Raw genomic sequence first — 24,527 nt, 5'->3', positions numbered from 1 at the left:
GCGAAAAAAATATCGCGCGATCACGTTAGGGAGATCATCCTCACTTTGGAAAATCGCGCTTCGACGTTCAGAAAATGTCACGCACCGTAATGCATCATAATCTATCGCACGATAATCGCATCACGCGTGTACAAATCTATATATTATCCTGCATCATTGTAATCGTGGCCTCCTTTTACGCCTACGTCAGCATTGACCGAATTACTATAATTGACACCCCCACGTTCTAGCTAGGAATGTTCAAAAGTGCGTCTAGGGCGTCAATTTCTTTTTTTTGATTAATAGGACCTTCCATCCTAAGGGTTGCGTAACACATCAAAAATCGACCGCGTCGTGAAAATTAATAATATATATATATATATATATATTTTTTTATATTATACATCTATAAAATGACGGTTACCATTTACATTGAAATGGTATATAAAAAAAGGAAGCTATGGAAAAACCTTGAAAATTTTATATTAAGAAAAGAAAAAAAATATCATGAAAAAACAGCTTGTCTTCTCAGAAAAGTATCTATGATAAAATATATTTTTTAATTTAGCGACACATATTGAATTAATATGATTGGCATAGATAAATGTAATGCGTTACATGCAATACTTATAATTTACTAATAATTAATATACTAATAATTTTTTCTTTTTTTTTGATAGTATAACTTTAATTGTTATAAAACTGGTTTACATTAAAATCACCGATATCATAATATTCGTTGATAATATTTCGCCAACATCACCTTTGGCTAATAGTATGTACTTATCAATATACAAATGTTTGTATCTTTATTATATATCTGATTAGGCAAATAACTTGATTGTTTTTACAAAAAAAAAATAATTCTATCCGTTCTGAAAATTTTGCAAAAATTTGTCGCAAATTAAAGATTTTTCATAAGTGTTTTATATCTCAGATTTTTTATAAATTCTTCAATTAACGTAAAATAAAACTTCAATTTTTGACTCGGAAAATATCTAACAGCCTTTTATGTAGATCGCGGGAAATACATCGCAAGAAAGGGGCGAGAAAAGAGTCGGAGGCTCTGCGATAAGGGGGTTGAATACCCCCCTCAGGGGTGGTAATTCCATGATCGGGTGGAGTGGCGCAACCCCCCGATAGACGCGCAAGGTATAAAATCGGACGTCGGGTAACAGGAGGCATTCAGTGTCGGTGCGATTCTAAGCTTCGTAGCATCACTATTTAAAATTTCGATCATCATAGAAATGCAGGACAACCGATTTTTCACTCTTATGGTACTTCTGGTATTTTCTACCTCCCTCAATCGTAAGTCGATATCGCGAGATTTATAACAAGTTTCAGAATATTTTAATTTTTGATCCTTAGTCTAACAATCGATTCTCATCAAGCCGCAAATATTTAATCAAAGATAAGCATTTTCTTACATCGTGTTTCTCTCATTTCAGCTTGATTTTATCATTGTCGAATTTTATTCATGCATTCTTCTTGATAACTTTTAATTTTCTGATAAAATAGATAAGCTTAAATATATTTAGCTAATTATATGTACCTGTGAGTTATATATAATTTAAAATTGAAGCGTTTTGAATTTTAAAATAATCGGCTTATTTTTAAAAAAATTTTTTTAAATTTTATTTAAAAAATTTTTTAAAAAATAAGCCGATTATTTTAAAATTCAAAACGCTTCAATTTAAATTATATATAACTCACAGGTACATATAACTAAATATATTTAAGCTTATCTATTTTATCAGAAAATTAAAAGTTATCAAGAAGAATGCATGAATAAAATTCGACAATGATAAAATCAATTAAAAAAAATCAGCTTAAGTTGGCTGTAAATTCTTATTTTTTAATTAAATTTTTTTATTTTTAAATATATTAGATTCGTATTTGAACAGAATTTTATTTTAATGTCAAATTATTATAAAAGAAATTTTATTATAAAAATTATATATGTATATTTAAAAATAAGACAAGTGTGATAATACAAACTGGCATCTAAATCTACAATATTAAAAATTACATTTTTCTTTTCATTATCCTACAAATAAAGCATTAGTTAATTCTTTCTCACCAAGACGAAACTGTAAACTCGATGCAACAATTCCCGACACTATGTAAAAATGGATTAGGGTAGGGAATTAAATGCAAAAAAGCTGCAGCGCGCGAAAAAAAAAAGTATTGTTACTAGATTCCCGTAGGAAATCGTTGAGCGTCACGTGTGCGAGTGTAAACTAAATTGTTAAGGATTATGAGAGATGTCTGATCTCTGATAAAAAAACGTCGACGATATCCTATTTATTTTTCAGTTGCCAGATGCTCGGTCAGCCAGCAGTTTGAATCCGCCAGAGGCAAGAAACTCTCGCATGAATGTCGCATATTTTCATAACTTTCATGTGGCATTTTCTTTTTCTTTCTATTACATATATCTAGCATATATATTTAACGTCTAATTTTATATAATAGTTTTATGTACATATATATACAATGTATATACGTTATAAACATCGTGAAAGATGACAATTCTTTTTAGACTTTTTTTTTTAAATGCATTTTACATGTCTTTTAAATTATTCTGCGACGTTTTAGCGTGTTAATAATTGCACAAATTTTTTTTTTTTTAATTTTATTATAGCTTTGTGCAATATATATTTTTATAAATTTACTAATTAATACATTAATAAATTAATACAAATTTGTTAAAACTTTTATTAAAAATGTGGATAATTATTTTTTAGAAAATATTGTTACTCATTTCTTCGATAATTTTTATGTTTTGACAAAAATCTTATAGTCTTATATGTTTGTTTATGTGTATGTATATATCCGATATATAAATTATATCATAATTCTTGAATTGGCTTCACGAGGCATGTACATGTAGCAGCACACATGCAAAAAATATTCATTTATAAATATCAATTGTAGAAATAATTAGTTTGAAAAGGTAACAATTTTATATTTATATGTTTTGTAGCTCTCAAGAATATAATTTTAACCGTGTTCTATTAATTATAGCCATTATTGTTTTACTCGATGTTTCAGAGGGTCAAAAGTTGAAAGCCAATGATAGGCGATCCGCTGGCTTGGTACCGTATCCTAGGATCGGTCGAAATTCGGAAATATCGAGCATCTCCAGATCGGAGCGCGCTTTGGGTATGATAAATGTGCCTCGAGTCGGACGATCCGACGTATCGAACTTAGGCAATTTGAATCGATTTCACGATTTATCATCCGACGCCGACATTGAGTTCTACGCCGTGGACATGGATTCTGACACTCTCTTAGGTCCTGATTACGAAGGTATACGGATTACTTTTTCTAAATAATTATCAATATGTTGATAAAATTATAGACGAATATATCGTGAACTTTTTGAATATAAATTATTTGATAAATAATAATTGGGTTATAGAAATAAGATTTTATGAATAAAAACTTATTCATAAGAATAACTTTATGAATATTGATAAAAATAAAAGAGTAATCTGTTTGTTGAAGTTTTGACGCTTAGATTCGCGTGTTGCTACAAAATATTTTAGCATCCAAACATTTTCGCATGCAACATCATTTAAATCAATATCATTTGGAATCAATATCTGGTTGTTATTAATTAAAGCAGCTTTTATCGGATTGAGTAAAATATATAGGAAAAATACGAGCTGACAACTGTACCAATGAATTAACGTGAAACAATAGTATTGCATATGACATACATTTACATCAGTTTTTAACGAATCAGTTTATTTATCAGGCTTTATTATATCCTTTTCGCGATCTCGTTTGCTGCATTTAAATAAATTGCAATAAAACGCTTATAAATATTATGCATTTTTGTAATCTATATGTATCTTGGTTTATTAAATGTGTACTTTTTGTATTGCAGACTATGCGAGCAAACCGATAGCATTTAAATATGCTGACAAGCTACAGAAGGACGGCTCCTGGTTAATGCCCGATCATATTCATGGATATAAAGATCTTCATTTCGCACAAAAGATTAACGATCCTCGATTATACTATTCTATTCTACGAGGTATATATAAAAAGAATATATTTTTTTACTTTGTAATACAAGCATTAATAAATTTAAATTAATTTATGTTAGATTGTGATTTTTATTTTTGATGCAATTTGTGATTGAAATCATGAAAATAATCAATTATTTATTAAATTGATTTTGTTAAAATTGGAACATTGAATGTTTTATTTCATTTCAACGACACAATACTGAAAATGCATTATATAAAGAGTATTAATGAATGCTCGCAATAATGAGCACCGACATCTTTGAATATTATAGAAAGTATTCATCATATTATTTTCGCTAAATTAAATATTCCCTCAAAATAGATAATCTCGTCGCGAATGTTCAATAAGTATCGACTGTCATACGCGATGTCACGTTCATTCTTTGACATTATACAAATTGTTTTTTCATAAAGAAAGTATTGTGCGAATATCACTACTTTACTAATCTTTCAATGCTAAGAGTCCACGTGCGATTTTCCTGCAACATGATATCGTTCTCTTTTTCCAGATTCTCGAAATACTCAAGGTCAAGGAGGATATACTCCAAGATTAGGTCGCGAAAATGAACATGACGTCTCGAATTTCCTGTAACTTATTCACTCTTTGATCTGCCTCGCGAACTTACGGATGTTAATTCAAAGGAAAGAAGAAACTTACTGTCAAAGATGTCACCAGGACCATAACACGTGATGCTTTCGATCGTTTCTCCGTTTCATTCGGTGACCCACTTTATCCTTGCACTTTGTACGCAAGTTTATGCGCAACACAATACATAATCTGCATTTAAATATTGCAATTTATAATCTTGTACGCAATCCTCGCCTTGTGTCATCGCGAATAATAATTCTTTGATGAAGCGCTCTGATCCTGAAGTGATTCGGCATGCAATTCTGTGCAGATTTTTACTGAAAAATACACAATTTAATTTGATGTTTGTTTTTATATAAAATGATGAAAAAATGGGAATAAAAGAAAGTTTAGTTTACATTACGCTAAGCTAAATGGTGACTTGTTTCATGATATATTTCCACAAATTTAAACTGAAACTGTATTTTTTGTATTCGCATTTTTTAATTATTTGATTACATATAACAATTTGTACAAATAGATCCTATTGCTAACAGTATATTTAAACTTTGATACGATATTTTTAATACATAATACATAGAAAGCCGTATAACCAATTAGAGGTAGAGTTTTTTTAGAAAAAAAATAATCCGTACAGCTTCTCGCTTTCTTTTTGGCATATAAATTGGGTAGAGAAAAATGATACTATATCTTGCTCCAATTTTTCAATGCCAAATATCTGCTGATTTTTTGTCTATAAAATGCGATTTATATATACCACAATATGAATCTTATAATCGAATTCTGTGAACATAACACGATACGATACATCGTTCTCTGATAACGAACGCAATGAGTCAATACACAACAGTAACACGATGTATGTAAAATTCAATGATTTTATTAATTGACAAAGTGTTCATAATGAATACTATTCATGTATAACGCGCCGGCATGCGTCCGGATCGCGTTTGTACACGAACCTTGTAATGCAATAACAAATATGTACACACGTAGAGAGTACATAACAAACTAGTGATACACTTTGGAGAATGAATGGGAGGAAGATAATGTGAGACGCGCGGCGTGTTTGGGGCTCGCGCTAGCCAAAAAGTCCATCGTTCGAAGAAATAGTCGTGTAAAGTATGTACAAATGTCGCCTCGCTTCGGATTATTTTAGCGGAGACTAGAAGAGACTTTTTTTTTTTTTCTTTCTTTTATAGATCTAATGTTTTCTCTCTCACGCACTCCGTCACTCGCACGTATTCATTGTGGGCGCAGGCCGGACAAGCGGACAAGGCAGGCAGACAAAGCATAGACAAACAGATATTCGGCAAGTGTCCGGCAGTGTCGTGGCCGATATCGGTCCCCTCGATCGAATGCTCCGTATATTGATCTTGGTAACACACACGGTTTGCAATATCGATTTCCTTTCGGTCCTCTCCCGGCATGCCGATTCACCAGATTCACGCTACATGTCGAAGGGAAGAACGACCCCGGATCTCGCACTCGCGGGAAATGTCTAATCACGATTAACATTCTCGTCGTTTCCCATGGGATGTCCCCCGGCTATCTGTCAATGATTATCTATTCGATTCCGCAGTGTTCAGAAGTGTTCGCCGAAATTGTATATCGACATGTACAATTCATTATTTCCAGTAAATCTTTTACATTTTCCTTCTCAGCGCGACCAAGTTCTCGAGAAAAATCGCCTAAATAAACTACGCCCATCTATTAGCATCTAAACATAATACAAAAATTTAAAAAGCTTTAAATGTTTAAGAAATATTAAAGATATTTTTATGCGTCTTTGAGACACTTGAATCTGTCTAAAAGAAAAAAAAATTTAATCATAATCAAATCATCAGCTGAATTTTGTATTGCTTTTTATGATAAATAGTGATACGCAATATTCCGTTGTTGTTGATAAATAACGGCTTTTAATTGCTGAAAAATAACATGCATATGTAATTTATTTTCATAAACAAACGCTATCCAAAAATTTTGATTTGACAAGTGGCAGTCTAGAGTTGCGATATCAATATTCTTGCAACGCCAAGTTCTTGGCGATCATGATGACTCAATGTCAGCGAGCATATGATGCTAAGGTGAAAGTTGTTTGATGCAACTAATATGATGCGTGTCATTGTCAAATTAGCCATTGGATGACACAAAAAAAATGATTTGTTCTCCATCGAGGATCGTATACGGATCACTCGTCCGAAGCTCGCGCATGCGTTTTCAAGCGGAGTCAGTCTTTGAACAACTCCTATGATACAGTCAATATCGCGCTAATTGTTGTCACATCTAATAACATCCGGCCGATAATGGACACTCCTCAGTATATCGGGGGAAACATTATTAGCGGAATATTATCGATTACGAAATTAGTATGCGCGACAATACTTGAAGGGGAGGCCGCTATTTTAGAGGGAAACGAATTCGTGCGGCGGTTGAATGATCCGCGGCGGCGGTGGTGGTGACAATCGCAGATCTATGTCCGTCAACGAGAACGCGGAACTGCCGTTCGCCGTGATGCGCGGTCCCATGTTATCGTAAGGCGAACCGGTGCCGGCAATTTCGGTGGAACGTAGGGCCCGGCGTGGCAGCGTGGCGAAGCTGGAAACGTTGACAGCCGCCGAAGGTATCTTTCCGCTCGCTGTGACAGTTGTCACGGCGCCGCTGACCGCATGGACGGGAATGTCGAGGAGATCCGGATAGCAGCGCTCCGACGATGCGTCCTGTGGCAATGATACGGAGATGAAGATGTTGCCGAAGATACCGGCTGGCAGCACGCCGGTGGTGAATTCCGGTGGCGGGGGCGGAAATACGTTTCCGGTAGCGGGACACGGAACCGCGCGAATGGCGTTCATTGCGCTCTCCGCGGGTCGGAGCCGCTCGACGGTGACAGCAGCCGCGGCCATGGGGTCGCAAATAGAGCCACGCTCAGCCAGCTCGAGATCACCGGTGCTACACGCCTCGCCGAGGCTCCCGTGGCCGCTGCCACGATCGTTGCTGTTGCCGGGCGTCGTGGTCGTGGTCACGGACAGGTCCAGCAGTTTCTTCTCCTGGTCGCCGAAGCTACTGCTACCCTGTAGCTTCATCTTCTCACGCTTTCTGTGGCGTCGATTGCCGCCGCACAAGCAAAGAGCCAGAAGAACGGCCGAAATGGAAGCGCACGCGGCGGCCGCGCCGCCACCCGCCAGGCTCACCCAGAGGAGCCAGTTGTCGCTCTGCGAGAGAGTCGGAGCGGTATAGACGCGAGGTATCGCCACGTTGACTGTGTCCCGAGCGATGCCGGCGATGTTCCTCGCGAAACAGGTATACTCGCCAGCGTCGCTGTCGCTGGCGTTGTAAACGGTTAGATTGCTCCATCGATCCGGGACGATTTTGGACGACGCGGACTTGGAAGACGGACCGACCTCGGACGTCGTATAGACGACAAGAGGTCCGGTGTATAATTGATCGGTTAATTTGGTAGCATTAACCGGTCCGCCGTTCAGCTGCCACCAGACTTCCGGCTCGGGATCGCCGGACGCCAAACAAGCCAAGCTGAGATTACCATTGGTCTCTTCCTGTGTGCTACTCGCTAGAACAAACACTTCCGGTTCACAAGCAAAGTCGACGGGCTTGACGTCTTCCCATCTACGACCCGCCAGTCTCGATGGACCCGTACAGATCTGCGGAACGGAATACAATTTACTAGGGGCGTCGGGGATGAGCCAGATGCGAAAATCTCGCAATCTGCAGTCGCATTTCCACCGGTTGCCGTCCAGCGTTACGGTTTTCAATCGGGACAGATTGGATATCACCGAGGCCTCTAGATATTCCAGCTGGTTGCCATCCAGCTTCAGAAACTCCAAGCCGCTCAAGCGGGTGAAGGCCTGTCCGTGTATTTCGGTCAAGGAGCACTTCTCCAGTTCTAAATTCCGCAGATGCTGCAGCACGGGAAATTGTAGATTACGTAGAGTACCGAGTGGATTTCCGCTAAGTATCAGGATACGCAAGCGCTCGTTCCCGAGGAACGTGTCCGGCTCCAGAGTCGTCACGTGATTGTCCGACAAATCGATCTCGACGAGTATCCTCATGTCCTTGAAGGAGTCCGCGTGGATCTTGTGAATGCCAGCCTTGCGTAGGAAGACCCGCTGCAGATTCACCAAGCCGGCCAGCTTGAATACCTCTGCTTGTAACGCGGGTATCATGTTGCCGGACAAATCGAGAACTTGCATGTCCGGATCGAGGGACGCCGGCAGTGATGTTAGGCCGGCGTCCGGACACAGAGCGGACTTCTTGCCGGAGGTCCACTTGCATCGACATACCGCGGGGCAGTCTGTCCAATCCGGGAAGGCAACCGCTCGTGACAGCAAGGCGAAGCACCCCGTCAAGAGGAAGAGGGCAAGTAGTATGTGCCCTCCTAGAGGGTGACGCCTTGTCACTAACATAACACCGTCCTTTTATCGGTGTCTGTCCGATGTCCGCTGATCCAGTCCGCGGATCGTCCTCTCGCCTCGGGGCGAGAACAGGAAATCGACTCCACCGCAACAGACGACGACACTTCTCCGTTTTACTGACGAGCTGCGAAATAAAAGCTTCGCGTCAGCATCTCCTCTCGTAATCGATTGTTTGTATACTCGATATTTTGCGGCTTCTCATCATAGATTCGTGCTTGCGACGGATTTACGGATTGGTCGACATCGGCTGTCGTTTGAGGCGCGTTCAAACAAAAAAAAAAAGGAGACGAGTACGAACTGCTCTATCGCTACTGTAAAATAAGAATTTAATATAGGCGAAAGAATAGAACGTCGGCGTACAAAGAAGAGTCGCGCATAAAAGAAGAAATATTACATTGCTGAAATAACAGATAGCTTGCGATAGATTAATGGAAAACCGTTTTGTATTAATACAAACCATTTTGTACTAATACGATCGTTCATCACATCGGATCCTTGATTTCTAATAAGCCTACGATAAACAAACTTTATATGTAACTTTATATATTTTTATGAAATAAAATTTGCGCTTGTTCATAAAATGCGATTGTTCAAAGCAAGATGAAACGCGTGGGAATATCGCGGAGTGTTGTGGAAAAGGAAGAATAAAATTCTAAAGGCAAATTGTGTTTTTTATTCTTACTCGTTTGTCGCCTAAGCGTGCCGTCCGCGACACTGAACAAGGCCATCATACTCGCGTGGACGCTTCCATTGTCTCTGACAGGAGTTTTCATTTCGCAGACCCGTCTTGTCTTCGCAGCAACGGCACTGTCAGCGGATTCTCAGTTCTCATTTTGATTAAATGAACGCCATAAGCGCGCGCGTATCAGTTTAAATCAGTGCCAGCTATTCCCCTTTTTATAACTGGCGCGACTATTTAATCTGGAAAAATTACGGGAGAGAGAATCTTATATAAATTACATTCTTAATGTTATCGTCAAAGCATCAAGGTGGAACACTTACTCGAGTATCAGGATGAATCCTTCGTTCGAATGCGCAGTGTCGTGTGATATGCAGTTCACATAGGTAACTTTGATGGTATCGAAATCAGAAAGAAAGCGCGTGACAAAATATCGATTATGCGATTATGAATTTTAAATCCCACCTCGCGGTCGGCATATTAATCAACGACGGAATATGCCTGTCTCGCCATATTATAATCGCTGAGTCCGCTAACCGTGCTACTAACTCCCTCCCCGACGTCGTCGTGGTGGTCGGTGCGCGGCGTAATCCACACCAGGGGTGGCTTATCACACTTATCATAAATTAATCGCGAACCCGACGAAGAACCCGGAAGCATTCGCGGGACCGCGATTAACTCTCTCATGGAATACGAGCGTCGAGTTACGGCCAAGAGTAGGTCGGTGTCACCTTTCGTTTGGCTTTCGCAGGCGCGAACACGACACGGCTGCGGCCGTAATTGAGTTGAGCGAAAGTTTCCCGTCGAACTGGCGGGATATACTAGCAGTAGTTTCAGTCCGTGTAGCTCGTAACGCGAATTAGTGGTGTCGATCGCGATGTCGAACTTTGTCGTTCAATCCAAGTCCCTTTGGTACTCCTAACTTCTCTTTTCCCTTCTTCCTTGACGTTGACCGATCCTGACCTGACAAGCGTGACATCGGTCAACGGCCATCAACCGCAGACTCTCATCAGTTTATCTCGTGTCACGTCACCTGATAAGCCCGAATTAGCGCACGTAACAGAGAGAAAAAGATTCCCGCGGACACGCTTAACCAATCACAGGACCGCTTACAGCCACCCTCCGACCTTAAAGATGAGCGTACACTGTGCCTCGCTCCCGCGATAATTCCATCTACTCCGTAGTCTTCTCCTCTTCGGTCCAGCGAATCTTTGCAAACTTTACCGCTCACAACCGTCACGATCGCGTACAAAGAGATCAATCGGAATGAACAAAAATGAAACAAACGACCTTCTTGGACGCAAATGCCCTAAGCGTCAAAATTTTTTTTTGCGAGCAACGAGAGATACGCTCTCGTTTCTTTCTTTCCCCGAAATAAACGACAATGCGTCCCAATGTCACTCACACGCACTTCTCTTTTCGCGAACTCTGTGTTGTCCGTGCTCGCTCTCACGAGAGGACACCCTCTACTTGAGCCATGAGGTTGTCAACTGGCATCGACGTCCTCGAATGCTCTCTTCTCCGATCAATCAATCCCCGTACCGGCGGAACCTCGGCGAGGGTGGGCACTCGCACAAGTCGCTCTGGTCGAGATCGACCGCTGCTGAACCGTAGAGCGCAGAGCGACACGAAGATCGCGCGGAGTTGGTTCCATTGCCGGAGCACCTCATCTGTCCCCGCTAGGCCCCCGCAGGGAACGGCCTTGGAATAATTCGGACACTACTGATCAGCCGATCGTGAACGACGCGCCGGCACCCAAATCCAGGCCGGGTGCCCTAATATAATAATCCTCACTTTTCTCTGTCTCTCGACGAACGGCTATGGAGAGCCGCAGATTTGCCGCAGCGGCCACTGGCACGATGGATCTGTATCCGTCCCTCTCTCACGCGCGCGGCGCCCTCTCCTCTGTCAACCTCCACCCTTCGCCCCCTCGGTTCGTCCTTTCCTCGCAACGAACCTCCCTTCCCACCTCCTTCGCGGTCTCCCTTTCCTTTTTCCCTCTCCCTCTCTCTCTCTCTTCCTCTTACTCTTCCGGTTCCCTAGCGGTCTGCGGGCAGCACCGTCGAACTCTGAGTTCAATGACAGTAATATCATCCCACTCCCCTCTTCTATCTACTTCATATTTCCCTTTCCTTTTCCTTCTTCAATATTCTTTAGGTTCTTTCCTTCCGTCGCGTCTTGCTCTCTGACGAGCCAAAAATTCCAGCGGGAGGATTATTTCATATAGTGGAATGGGCAAGGACACGGGGGCGATAGAGGCGTAACAACGCGGAATTTATTAGAAGCTGATAATGGTCCGAATGGTGGAGGCGCAGCTTCCTTCGTCGAAGGAAAATCGATTTTCCCTTCGGCAGCGACGTTAAGACTCCGCGCCGTTTAATCGTCGAGCTGGGATTAACCATGCTCGGTGGATTCTATGTTATCGACTAGACATACTTTCGCGATACTCACTACCCAAGGTTCAAGTCTACGAATTTCAAGAGTCTGACCTATCAGCGGCATCGTTACTTTGTGATAACTTCGTAACAACATCAAAGTCGTCGATGAGTAACTATTAGATAACAAAAACCAAGAATAGGAGAGAAAGGAGAATCGATGATGAGGGGATGAGAGAAAAGATATTAATTGGACTTTTGATAAAGGAACTGATCAAGATTCGCCGAAGCACGGCACGTTCTGCGTTTCCAAGCGTTTATTACAAGATAATGCTGTGGTTTACGATGGACAGCCATTGTTTAGACGACAGATCCCGCGACGAGGATAGGAAGAAATCGATTCCTTCGTAGGATAAGAGCGGCTAATTGATGGATTGAAGGAAGAGTCGAGTACTAGCCGCTGGAAAGCGTCTCGTGTGTTCTACGTTTTCAAGCTTTTATTACAAGAATATAGTATAAACTTTTGCTCGATAGCGCGCGTTCCATCGCGCGTGAATTTTTATACATATAATTGCATCTCTCAACCCTTCGCGCAGGCCACGATAGTCATAGCTTTTTATTTTTTTTTTTCTCGATAGTTTACCGATATATGTATAATAATAGATCTTATACGATTAGCTTATCTCGTCTAAATTGTGATCTATAGGTTTATATCTGTTTTTTTTTCTTCTGGTTTAACTGGAAACATACTTGGCAATTCACGTCTAATAAGTACAACGAAGCATCTTTTTTTTTTTTAAATCTCGATCTCGACGTCAATGCAGGCGCCGTCGATCGTCTCTCGCGCGTTCTATCTGCTGTAATTATTATTTTTTTTTTTTTGTGACCCGGCGTCACCCGCCTGTAATTGATATGTCAATTTTTTTCCTTACAGCGAAGTTCCAGCTCGTTCCGGGGAAAAGCGTAGTTACTGCGAATGTCGACTTCACGGCAGTGCTGGGTATTGTTTCCAGCTGTTGGCTGGAAAAGGTAGACAAGGAAACGATTTTAATGCAATCAGAAATAAAGACTGCGCTCTATAAAACTCCTGACAGCTCCTAGGCGAAGACATAAACGAGAAAAAACGAAGTGATAATTTAATATTCTTTCAATCTCAAAGTAAACGAGAGTCGTAAAGTTTATAATTTTTTCATCAATCCTATTCTTGTGACGATTGAAATGTGTGTCGACTATTTTGCTGATCTGTCTAAGAGTTTGTAATTGATTTTATTCGATACCTTTGTAATATATGTCCCTGTTCATTGTCGGACAATTTTTCGGACCCTGGAAACATGATACAAAAATTAGCGCGATTATATTTTTTGTAATATTTGAAACTATATCTTGCATATGTTATAACATACCTGAATATTAAAATCAATATTTGTCCGAACGGGACGATGATGAAGGGGTTGCGGTGGTCTAAAGTTATTCGCAAGCGGCGCGTTTGGTTGTTTTTCATCCCCTTGCATCAATTGTCTCAAAGCGTGTAGCTGCAATAATTACAAGGATTATTAAATATGACATGAGGATATAAAAGGATATAAATAAGGATACAAAAAAGAATATATTCTCCATGCTATTTTGATGCTGCAATGGGTGTCTAAATTAATTAGATAATTTATATTAAACGCAAAAATTTCATAAAATAAAAAATTGATTCGATCTATATATAAAACAATTAAATTTATGATGCTAAATTAGCTTTACATGAATATTATATATTGAAAGTTGAAATGAAATTCATCTTTAATCCGATTCAAGCTTCATTATTATATGACATAAGGTACAAGTGATTTTATCATCTCGGTGAATGTGCGATCGATATCAGTAATAACAACATTTGCAATTCTGATGTGACAACTAATTTAAATACATGATCGATTATCACAAATGTTATTATGTAAAGGAGAGAGAAAGAGAGAGTATAAAGTTTGATTTAACTTATACATCAAAAATAGATTTATCCGTTTACTGCCACGCTAATATAACAAATTTCACAATGAAACTTAAGTCTATTAATAAAACCAGCTACCTTATTAATATGAAAAATAAAATAGCAACTTTAAAAGAACTTATTTAATCTTTTATATTAATAAGTGCATGCATTTTATTTATTAAAACACCAACATTTTTATTAATGTAAGCTAAAATAATTAAACATTTTAAACATTTGTGTTCTTTTTTTAAATAATATTATTGTGTCACAGAATTTATCTACTTTTTAAAATGTCCAATATATCTTTTATTTAATTTCTTTTACTTAAAAGAGCAACAAAATTTATAAAAATCAATAAATATTGTGAGATCTAACTTTTCATAATAATGCTCTGAGAAATATGAGTTTAATCAGTTCCTCTTCTCTATTTTGCAATATTTTAATTATATGAAATTATTCATGAAGTACAATGTTCCAGGATGTTTTAGAGATTCGCCCTCTTAATGATCGGAATTGCATAATTGAGTGAAGCCTCCGTACTTTACCTTCGCGAACACTCAAGTGCGGGGGCGTGTGGTTGCATTTTAAAAGCAATCAGCGGTGGCGATACTTGCCTGCTGCTTGGTGATGTATATGGGCTTGTTGAGGATGATCCATGTGGTGGTCTCGTGACACGCCGGCATCGTGGTGGAGCCGTCGTACGTCATGTAATGCTTCGTGTCCGGCAAAAGTTCGCGCACCCCGAAACGTTTAATTTCCATGGCCTGCCCTGTGCAATTCATACGGTCGATAACGTCAACTTTGTTCATGTATATTACATATACACGTCGTGTGTGTGTGTGTGTGTGTGTCACTCGATTACTATCGACGTCCCGTGGTATACACAGTTTGATACGTACGTCGTTACGTATCTCGCTAAGCTTATCGTACACACCGCTCGATCGTTTTTGCATACGCCGAGGAACGCCCGCGTTCCCTCAAAGAATGACGGTAATTATCGATTTATCTTCTTCGTAAAAAGTTGGCGACAAAAGCATGCCAAGTTTTCAAAAAGTTATAATGCATGCCGTCATCAGACTTTCGAAACATACATCAATCTTTCCACCTTTTTATTCCAACAATATTTGTTAGAGAAAGATCTAAATATGCTTAAAAAATCGTGCGAATTAGAAACTTGCATATTGCTTTCTCATAAATGACGCTTCATTATGTTGAAAAATTTATCCCGATATCTCGATATTTGCGGGAGTTAAAGCTTGCATAGATATTTTTCAAACAAATTCAAAATTTCATAAAAAGTGAATCCTTCCTCCAAACTTCACCAAATTCAATATTTTTTAATGATACTCTATTCAGATGAAAAAATTTAGCCTGATATCTCAAAATTAGAGCGTGCAGACATTTTTCAAAAAAATTCAAAATTTTATAAAAAGTGAATTCTTTCACCTCATTAAATTCAATACCAATCATTCTTTAATGGTACTCTATTCATGTAAAAAAATTTAGCTCGATATCTCAAAATTTGCGAAAGTTAGAGCTTGCACAGACATTTTCGATCGATCCGTATATACATAAATGTAAACACATACAGATATTTTAAAAAATGAGATTTTTCGACGATTTAAAATATTCTAAACACATTGACATAAGAAATTGAAAACAAAATTTTGTTACAAAAACAAAGCTTCCTTTAATGAGAAAGCAAAACAGAATGAAACTTATATGTTATATTATAATTAATTATTTGTACTAAAAAAAATTATCTCTTAATATACATATATGTGCTCTATATTTGAATAGATACATATACGTATAATTCTCTTTAAGATTTATTTTTTTATTATTCATATAAAAAAAAATCAATATATATATATATATATATATATTGATTTTTTTATATATATGTTTTATATATATGTATGTATGTATGTATGTATGTATGTATGTATAGACAAGTGAAATAAAAAAGAATAGAAAAGAAAAGAAATCATCAGTGGATTAATATTAATATACATTAATTATAACATTATTTTATAGCTAAGAATTAAAAGAATATAAATATGTGTAATGTACAAAAAAAAAAAACATTTTATGCAAATAATATCCTTTGATTCCTTTGATCGTAAAATCTCAATAATATATTAAACGCATCTTTAAGGAACTTTAAGGAAGAAAACGCTCGAAATTACACCGACATTATGTGCGCGTGTATGAGTAACTAAAATGTATGAAATAAGCTTGTGTGAGTGGATAGTCTCAACAAAATTAAGACATAAATCACTTGTGCGCGGTGAGAAGGCGATGACAGCTGGACATAAAAAAAAAACATGTTGTTTCACACCTTCGGTGTGAAATGCGACACTTAAGCGGCTGAAAAACAAGTAGCGGTACATTTTTTGTTTTGCTTTTTTATCCGCGTATCGAGTTTCACGGGGGGGGAAGGCTCGAGCTCACGGGGGGAGGCTCGAGCCCACGGTGCTCGCTCGAGCGTGCCTTGTAAGGAATTAGAGATAGCGACGAGGATGCAATGAGGGTGCGAGAAGGATGCAAAGAAGAAACGCCAATAAGACGCGACATGATTCGCGGGCCGACGAAATCCGTGTTTTCTATTGGATTAAAGATCGAAGTAGCCATGATTATTGGCTATCGGTCAAAAGTCCGCGTGGAGTATTTAGGTCAGCAGTCCGCGCGGACTGTTTAGCTCAGGAAATTCGGGGGCACCGAAATAAGACACGTGTTCGCGTATTACCATTCGAATGAGAATGAATCTCCCAAGTTTCAATTTCTTATTACAGATACAACGATTATGATTATTCATTATCGATCTATATTCCTGCGCGGATTAATTACTGCACATTAATACATATATATATACATATATATATATATATATATATATATATATATATATACATATATATTCAAGAATTATTATAACAGCAGATTTTTTTAAATTAAAATATTTGTTATATTGATAAGATAATAAATATTAAATGGCAGAAATTTTTCTATAATAATTAATTAACTTTGCAATTGTAAAATTATAATATAATTTTGTTACAATTCTTTAAATTTTTTTTTTATTTTTGGAAAGCTAATAAATCATTAGTTTACGGAATTTAATTGTGATTTGTATATTTCGATAAAATATTAGTGCATTAAATTATGATAACATTATCTGATGTAAAAATGACATAGTACTAAAATAATAATAATAATAGTAATAATAATAATAATAATAGTAATAATAATAATAATAATAATAATAATAATAATAATAATAATAATAATAATAATAATAATAATAGTAATAATAATAATAACAATAATAATAATAATAATAATATGTAAATGTAACCAAAATATGTATGAAAGAAAGAGATATAGTTTTTAATTCCGTCTGATTATAAATTATACTAATTTTGGCTGATGTGAAAATTTTTTAAGAATTTCTAAATTGACAGATCTAAAATTTCTGAGTTAAAATTACAGATTATCGCTTTCGCTGAATTCATTGTGTCTCCCGAAATAGACATAATTCTCATTACATTATCGGATTTCTCACCTCCATATTTGATTTTATCCAGCTGCTGCGTGAACGTTCTCAGCTCCGGATTCGAGAGGTCGCCCACCTAGAAAAGGTCCGAGAGAGTCTATGACGTATCGCTTATTCCGATCTTTATTCGACGCGCGATAAGAGAGATAAGCGTTTGACGGGAGAGATTAGGCATGTACCTGCAAGAGTAGCGATACCGCCACGATCCCCTGCGCTTTGTGCAGGGCGTCCGTGAAGTTGTTATAGAGCTGCGAATTGAAGCCGAATATCTGGAGCTGCGAGAACAAAAAGCTTTTAACGTATCGAAAGACTCTCTGGAAGAAAACGATCTTAACAAAAAAAAAGAATCCTTTTTAACAAAATAATATTAATTTTTTTAATAGCGCCTCGCGTCGAGAACGTTTGAAGTTTAATTATCACAAAATTTTTTAAAATCCGAAAAATCGAGAGATCACAAGAAACATCGAAGACATTTCGTTGAACGTTTCGTTTAAATTATTATTCCTTTTCTTTTTTTTTTTTACCTCGGCAGGAAAAGCGTGCCCGTCGACGGTGTGCTCGCTGCCGATGCGATCGTCCGCGCCGAAGTGCAGATGAATCTCGTGAAACTGATAACGATAACTGAGCGGACCGCCGGAGATGTTGACGGGATGACGGGTGTCGTTCTCCACGGCAAACACCACGCTGTGTCCAGTGTTCGCCAGTACGCCGTTAATTCTGTGCTTGTCTAAATGAAGCGGCTGTAAATTCGGGTCGAAAAGCAGTCGGGTAGGCTCGAGATTGACCGGTGATTGTCTTCGACCTTTGTTACAAAGCCACCATTCCGGGTTGATGAGACCCCAGAAGGCCGGACCTTCGAGAATGTAATTAATTTTTTTTTTTACAAGAAATATTATGGGATAAATAAAAATTATCGACGTTGATTCTGAAAAGCAATCGGATATCTTACCGGAAATGCCGTCGTACGTCCACCATTCCTCCCAGCTAACGGGTGTCGATTCTGCAAACGTTTCGTTATTAACAGTATTATGATTTTCACGAGATACATCCGATAATTCGAAATAACTTTGTGAATATTGGATTAATTTATTGTTGAAGTAGGACAAAGGGCTCTTTGTGTAAAATGGAATCGCATTAGATACATGTATCGGACTTCCTAATCACTTTTAATAGCATAGTGTTACTCAACCGAAGGATCACAGCTAATATTTCCGGAGTGAGACATTTCCAATGTGTTGGAGTTATTCAAAATTTCAATTCTGTTAGAAAAAAATAATTAGCTAATTTAAATTAATTTTATATATACATATATATATACGTATAAAAACAAATATACATATTTTTATTTTATATAATAATTGAAGGTATTAAAAAACACAAGAAAATGTACGAGAGAAATAATTCTCATGAAACAAAAAGTGTAATCCAGGTGAATGATGGAGATATGTGAAGATCTTTTTATACAATTGAAGATGAAATCTTACATACTAAAAGAGAAGAGTACGATAACGTAGTGGTATTGACATTGCGTACCTTGTATCAAAATGACAACGAACACTCCCCAGACACCCAGGAAGACGGAGTTGAAGGGGGCCATTCCTAGCGCTGCGCGGTCTTTGTCAATTGAACATCATTCGGCTCGTTTTTCTGCGACAAAAGAGAGAAGGAGAACCAGTTGATTCCCGGGCTGGGCTCGAGTAGTGCTCGCGTGTCGCGCGACCCTCTCTCACGTGTCCCACTGATTGTGAGAGCCCGCTGCGGAGGTCGCGACTTTCGCCCTCTCAGGTAACTCACTCCAACAGCCTGAACCACCCACGAGAGACTCGACGAGCCCGGTAACTTTCTAGCGCGAGAAACTCCGCCGATCCGAGTAGCGATAACGTAATTGATCCGTCAACCGCCCCGTTTCCCCTTTCTACCTTCGCCGAAAAAAAAAAGAAAAAGAGAGAGAAAAATAATCCGCGAACCGCCGTCGTCGGGATTTTTAATCTAATCGCTCGACGTCACGCGATCCGCCGAGCGTCGAATTTGCATCCGACGCTCGTTCCGCACGAGAGGGCTATCGCACTTTTCGCGAGCGGCACGATAACGCTCTCGCTCTACGAAATCGGGTGCGTCGTCACGACGTACCCGTGATCGGCGAGTCATCATTCGTCCTCGATAAGGGAAGAGAGGGTTACACCGCGCGGTATCCGGAACGGTGGACGCGAGCAACTCCGAGAAGACGCGAGAAAGGAAGAGGAGACAAAATTCGTTGTCCAGCGTCGCTTAAAACCGGGGGCGGGGTTCTCTCCCTCACTCGATCCCCACTCTGGTCCATTCTAGAGTCCACCTCACCCTGGTTTCCTCTCGGCGGCACTCGAGGCAGCGGCCGGTTGTATTCTTAGGTCAGGGAAAACTCGAGTGCGCGGCTCTCTCTCTCTCTCTCTCTCTCTCTCTCTCGCTTCGATCGATCGATCGGATCACACCGCACACGGTCGGTTCGCGCGAAGAAGAGAGGAGTATGCGGGAGTTCCGTCAGAGAGCAGAATACGTGCTCTCCACGAGCTCGTGAATTTCAAAGGGTGGCCACTCTTCGTCATCAGCTGCGCGGTTTCCTCTTCTCTCCCTCCCCCCGCCCTGCCCCCTCCCTCCTCTTTCTTTCTCGCCGCCGATATGTGTCTTCGGGATAGAGACTTTTATCGCGCGTCTCGGAATTCACCTAAAATATCTCGAGCCATCGATCGTGTTTCGCACGTAGCTACTTCATCCTGTGCTTTAGTCGCCTATTGACCGATACAGAACGGACTCTCTTTCGAAAGTTTGCGTTCTGTCAATCTCGACGAGAGAAAAGATACGCTGAGATAAAGATAGCAGTTGATGTGGATTTTAGCTAATTCTAAGAGGGAAATTATTAGATCGACTACTTCTTTTAAATAATTAATTAAATTTAAATTAAATAAATTATAAATAAATATCTACGATGTGCACGATAGAAAAAGGAACTTAAACCAATCCGAAGTTAAAGATGCACTCGGGCTTCGATGAAACCCATTCTGTTTAATCCTCGCCGATATTATTTGATATTTTTTTTTTTTTAACTCGACGGAGTAAATCGATTAAATTTTTAAAGCGAAGGGGTTTTATAAGAAATAAAAATGTTTGATGTTATTTTTCGTACTTGCGAAATCATTCTTTTCAAATGCCAAAATAGTTTCAGGAAAAAAAACAGTTTCACAACAATATTTAAAAAAAGCGCCACTATTTTCGTTATCTATATTTTATTCTAATTTAAGATAGTTATATGCGTTTCTCGATGTTACGTAACACATGGAAATAAAATTTAAAATTAAACTTCTACAAAAATATAAAATTTTATAAAATATGTATCCCTCAGAATTATTCCTAGCGTTGTATAATTAATTTTTAATTTATAATTAATTTTTATGTTATTAATATATCATATATATATATATATATATATATATATATATATATATATCATAATTACTTTAAAATTAAATTAAATATCACAATATTTTTCTAACGGATTATTGATGGTCGCACAAAATAAAAAGTTCATAAACAATTAATATACACATATGTAGTCTAATTTTAAAATATTTAAATTATTTATTCCACAGGTGTCCCATGAAAAGGATTTTCCAATCATCCCTTTACCTTTTATCTTAAAAAATGAATAAACTTAAATAAATTTAGGTATGTATATCATAGACGCGAATTTGCAGTACATCAAGTTTCGTCAGAGATTTTATCGGATTTAATGACTCGGGTGACCTAAAAAAGGGGATTGATACGATATTTCGCGGGGGTTTGTGGGACCCCCGGGGAAAACGACGCACAAAGGAATCTTGATCGACTCGCGCGCGCCGTAATACCAGACTGCAAGCATTCGTTTCTTGTTGCCTCGCGTTTCCAGGGATCCGAGATAGTGGCCAAACTCAAATTGTTATCGCCGCTAATCGATTAAATCGAACGCTATAGCTTACACCGCCGGCGGGCCTATACCTCGAGCCTAACAAACATTCCATCCGCGCGTTCCGAATCCCAGACAATGATGCGATTCTAATGATCGACGTACGTCGTTTCGTTCGTGTACGCGAACGAAAGCCACGGTTCCTTCCCTTTTCTAAGGTGAAGATAGGGATGAGAGGAGGCGCTAGCGCCTATCTCCCACATATCTTCTATTATCTTTCTATCCTCTATCGCTTTCTCTCTTGCAAGCACAATCGTCTTGATATCTCAATCGTCTTTTGCATTATCTCGCGCACGAATTTTTCCTCGCATCTCGAATTCCCCTGCCCTCTCATGCTTTACTACTTTGTTAGTTCCTGTTACCTTATACCTGGTTCACCTTGCCTCTCATATTTCCTCCTCGACACTGTGCGTAGCCGCACGACGAAGACACATTCGGACGTTATCCTGTCAAAGATAACCGTGTCGTGGATCCTCAGCACATTCGAAGCGACGACTGCGGCTATGGATCGAGGATGATCGAGAAATGACAGGAAAAGGAGACAAACGAAGAGAAAGAGAGAGAGAGAGAGAGAGAGAGAGAGAGAGAGAGAGAGAGAGATAAGGTAGGAGAGTAGGTACACGCAGGTGCGACGGGGGCAGGAGCTAGCGCACGCGAATCGATCGCGGGGGCCGCGCGACGCGAAACGCCGCGACGCGAAACGCCGCGACGCGAAGCGTACGAACGAACGGTGCGGCCGAAAATTTCGCGTGACGGGGAAACGCGAAACGCGGGAGTATTTGCCGCCGCGCGGCACGGCCGTTCCCTCCTGCTGAGGGAAATCAATAAGCGGCGATCGTCGAGCGTGTTGAACCACCGGCCACCATCGGAAACCCTCTCTCTCTCTCTCTCTCTCTCTCTCTTTCTCTCTCGTCCGCGACCACCGACCTGACCGCACCGTCCTGTGCGATGCCTTCGCGAAGACGAGTCGACGAGTCGACTTCGCGCGCGCGAACCGGCGAGAGTTCCACGTTCCCCAGAGAAACGTCCCTCTCCCCGCTTCTCATTCCCCCCCTCCCCCACTTCACCCCTCACGTAGATTTCTCTCTCTCTCTCTCGCTTCCGCCTTCATCACTACAGGATACTGACCGTGGACGACGAAGGGAACGACGTCTTTCTTTTCCTCCTCCTCCTCCTTCTTCTTCTTCTTCTCCGCCGACGCACCGCTTCTTCCACCGCTACGTCGACCGTCGACCGCGGCCACGACGACGCGCGCCACGCAAGCCGGGCTGCTCCTCTCCTTCGAGGAGGAGGACGACGACGCCGGAGGACGATGCCACGCGCGTCGGGGCAGATTCGCGGCTCGTAATCCGGGAGCTTCCCGCGAGTACGCAATCCTCCTCCGGTCCTCTATTCGTCCTGACGTTTAAATACACTACCGCTTCCTCCGCTTTCCTTTCTTCGCCTCTCCCCCCCCGCGCCGAGTATCGCGGAATAATTTCGTTAAAAGCGCACGGCAGTGAAGGAACGACGAAGGAGGAACGACTGGCCCTACGAGGCAACTGTATACGTCCCTCCTCGCGAGCAATCCTCACCCCCTACCCCTTTCGCGATCGCTCGATCTCTCTCTCTCTCCTCACCCTCGACGGCGTCGCGGCGCACGCGCCAGGTGCGTCCTTTCTCTCTATCCTCTCCAATTCTCCCTGTCCGTCTCTCCTTCGTCAATCTCTCTCTCTCTCTCTCTCTCTCTCTCTTTCCTTTCTCTTCCTCTCATCCTCTTTCGCGCGCGCGCGCGCGATCTATCTCGTTCCTTTCCTGCGCGTCTCGCTCGTTACCTTCGCGCTTGTTCGTCTGGACGCCGCATCGACGCGTCCAGAGGATGAGTCTCGTGCTTCCGCTCGCTCGCGACCATCGTCGTCGTCGGGACGTCTGCGCACTCGGATCGCGAGTCAGGACAAGAGAAACGCACAGGAAGCAGCATATCCTACGGACACATCCGGAAATACCGGCTTGCGTTTCGCTCTCTCTCTCTCTCTCTCTCTTTTTTTCGGCTCGCGAGTATTATGGCGAATTGATCTATTTGTCTCAAATGGGTGGCCTCGCGTTTTCCTCGGCCGAGCGAAATCCTCTCTCCTGCGAGAAACATCCCGGAATCGTAAGCCGGATAAGGGCGCGCTCGATGTCGCGTTGCAGAATGCGACGCTCGCTCGAAGCCGCTCACCCGCAATTTCCCTTCCCTTTGTATGCAAGCTACGGCGCTCGATTGCACAAAGCGAGGAGGGCGGGGGGGGAGGGGGAAGGGGGAGGGAAGGATAGGAAAATCTTGGAGCATACCCGCCCGCTCTTCCTCTTCCCCTCCCGCCCGCCCCCGCCCGCCCGCTGTCGCTCTACGTCGGACTGACGTTTCTTTTCTTCTTGGGACTTACCGCGCGCGTAAGCAGAGAGCGCGCGCTGTTATATCGGGCGTTCGGTCGGTCGATCCCGAGATAGGTTTTGCTCCCGCTTTCCGGAGAAGTATGCGAGGAATTTATAGAATCCATCGGGGGATATCGGCGAACTGATCCCGTCGCGTACAGGTATTTCCTCGATCACCACAAATGCAGGTATACAACTTGCAACGGATATTTGACATAATTATCCGCGGAATTCCCTTCGCGAATTATTAATAAATCGCGATTTACTAATAAAGAAACACATGTGTGAGTCATTGACATGTTTTTGTGTACATATGTATTATATGATAAAAAAATAAAATTATATAGTATTTATGATGTGTATTAAAAAATATTGAGAAAGAGAGAGAGAGAGAGAGAGAGAGAGAGAGAGAGAGAGAGATTGTAAAAAATTATAGATTTAAATAAATATTTATGCACTATATTAATTTAATGATGTATGAAAAAATCAATTAATCATATTTATATATCTTATCGCGTATTTTGTTATATAAAT

The 24,527-nt window shown here is 40.2% G+C and overlaps 3 protein-coding genes across 9 annotated transcripts; 1 reads left to right on the top strand and 2 right to left on the bottom strand.

The window, feature by feature from the left end:
* Positions 1-1,107: 1,107 nt before the first annotated feature.
* LOC126852033 (CAPA peptides) lies at positions 1,108-4,805 on the top strand. 2 transcript variants are annotated; one of them, XM_050596504.1, is made up of 5 exons: positions 1,201-1,287; positions 2,295-2,336; positions 3,031-3,288; positions 3,872-4,021; positions 4,526-4,805. In XM_050596504.1, the coding sequence occupies exons 1-5, from the start codon at positions 1,227-1,229 to the stop codon at positions 4,606-4,608; spliced, it is 594 nt and encodes a 197-aa protein (XP_050452461.1). In that variant the 5' UTR covers positions 1,201-1,226; the 3' UTR covers positions 4,609-4,805. The 2 variants fall into 2 exon arrangements, with proteins under 2 accessions (XP_050452460.1, XP_050452461.1); XM_050596503.1 differs by lacking the exon at positions 2,295-2,336 and having other exon boundaries at positions 1,108-1,287.
* A 310-nt stretch (positions 4,806-5,115) lies between these two features.
* LOC126851970 (leucine-rich repeat-containing protein 24-like) lies at positions 5,116-11,650 on the bottom strand. Its single transcript, XM_050596376.1, has 3 exons — positions 10,038-11,650; positions 9,718-9,956; positions 5,116-9,159 (listed from the first exon to the last, which is right to left on the bottom strand). Exon 3 carries the CDS (start codon positions 9,024-9,026, stop codon positions 7,011-7,013), a length of 2,016 nt encoding a protein of 671 aa, XP_050452333.1. The 5' UTR covers positions 9,027-9,159; positions 9,718-9,956; positions 10,038-11,650; the 3' UTR covers positions 5,116-7,010.
* Positions 11,651-12,564: 914 nt separating this feature from the next.
* Positions 12,565-23,348, bottom strand: LOC126852009 (carbonic anhydrase-related protein 10). 6 transcript variants are annotated; one of them, XM_050596455.1, is made up of 11 exons: positions 22,728-23,348; positions 21,962-22,100; positions 19,157-19,270; positions 18,573-18,623; positions 18,148-18,476; positions 17,803-17,898; positions 17,633-17,699; positions 14,682-14,836; positions 13,493-13,621; positions 13,367-13,412; positions 12,565-13,109 (listed from the first exon to the last, which is right to left on the bottom strand). In XM_050596455.1, the coding sequence occupies exons 3-11, from the start codon at positions 19,218-19,220 to the stop codon at positions 13,075-13,077; spliced, it is 972 nt and encodes a 323-aa protein (XP_050452412.1). In that variant the 5' UTR covers positions 19,221-19,270; positions 21,962-22,100; positions 22,728-23,348; the 3' UTR covers positions 12,565-13,074. The 6 variants fall into 6 exon arrangements, with proteins under 6 accessions (XP_050452412.1, XP_050452414.1, XP_050452415.1 ...); XM_050596457.1 differs by having other exon boundaries at positions 21,962-22,045; XM_050596458.1 differs by having other exon boundaries at positions 21,969-22,045.
* Between the last annotated feature and the right edge of the window lie 1,179 nt (positions 23,349-24,527).

The sequence above is a fragment of the Cataglyphis hispanica genome, chromosome 9, assembly GCF_021464435.1.
Source record: "Cataglyphis hispanica isolate Lineage 1 chromosome 9, ULB_Chis1_1.0, whole genome shotgun sequence".
Taxonomy (NCBI): Eukaryota; Metazoa; Arthropoda; class Insecta; order Hymenoptera; family Formicidae; genus Cataglyphis; species Cataglyphis hispanica.
This window is presented reverse-complemented; position numbering and strand designations above follow the sequence as displayed.

What these genes read in the sequence shown, in the direction of transcription:
- LOC126852033 (XM_050596504.1), top strand. Translation starts at nt 1,227, where the DNA reads ATGCAGGACAACCGATTTTTCACTCTTATGGTACTTCTGGTATTTTCT. An exon ending in ATTTTCTACCTCCCTCAATC is followed by an intron (nt 1,288 to 2,294) that starts GTAAGTCGATAT and finishes TTTATTTTTCAG; the next exon opens with TTGCCAGATGCTCGGTCAGC. An exon ending in GCAGTTTGAATCCGCCAGAG is followed by an intron (nt 2,337 to 3,030) that starts GCAAGAAACTCT and finishes TCGATGTTTCAG; the next exon opens with AGGGTCAAAAGTTGAAAGCC.
- LOC126851970 (XM_050596376.1), bottom strand. Translation starts at nt 9,026, where the DNA reads ATGTTAGTGACAAGGCGTCACCCTCTAGGAGGGCACATACTACTTGCC.
- LOC126852009 (XM_050596455.1), bottom strand. Translation starts at nt 19,220, where the DNA reads ATGGCCCCCTTCAACTCCGTCTTCCTGGGTGTCTGGGGAGTGTTCGTT. An exon ending in GGCACGCTTTTCCTGCCGAG is followed by an intron (nt 17,899 to 18,147) that starts GTAAAAAAAAAA and finishes TTGTTCTCGCAG; the next exon opens with CTCCAGATATTCGGCTTCAA. An exon ending in CAGGGACATATATTACAAAG is followed by an intron (nt 13,110 to 13,366) that starts GTATCGAATAAA and finishes TACCTTTTCCAG; the next exon opens with CCAACAGCTGGAAACAATAC.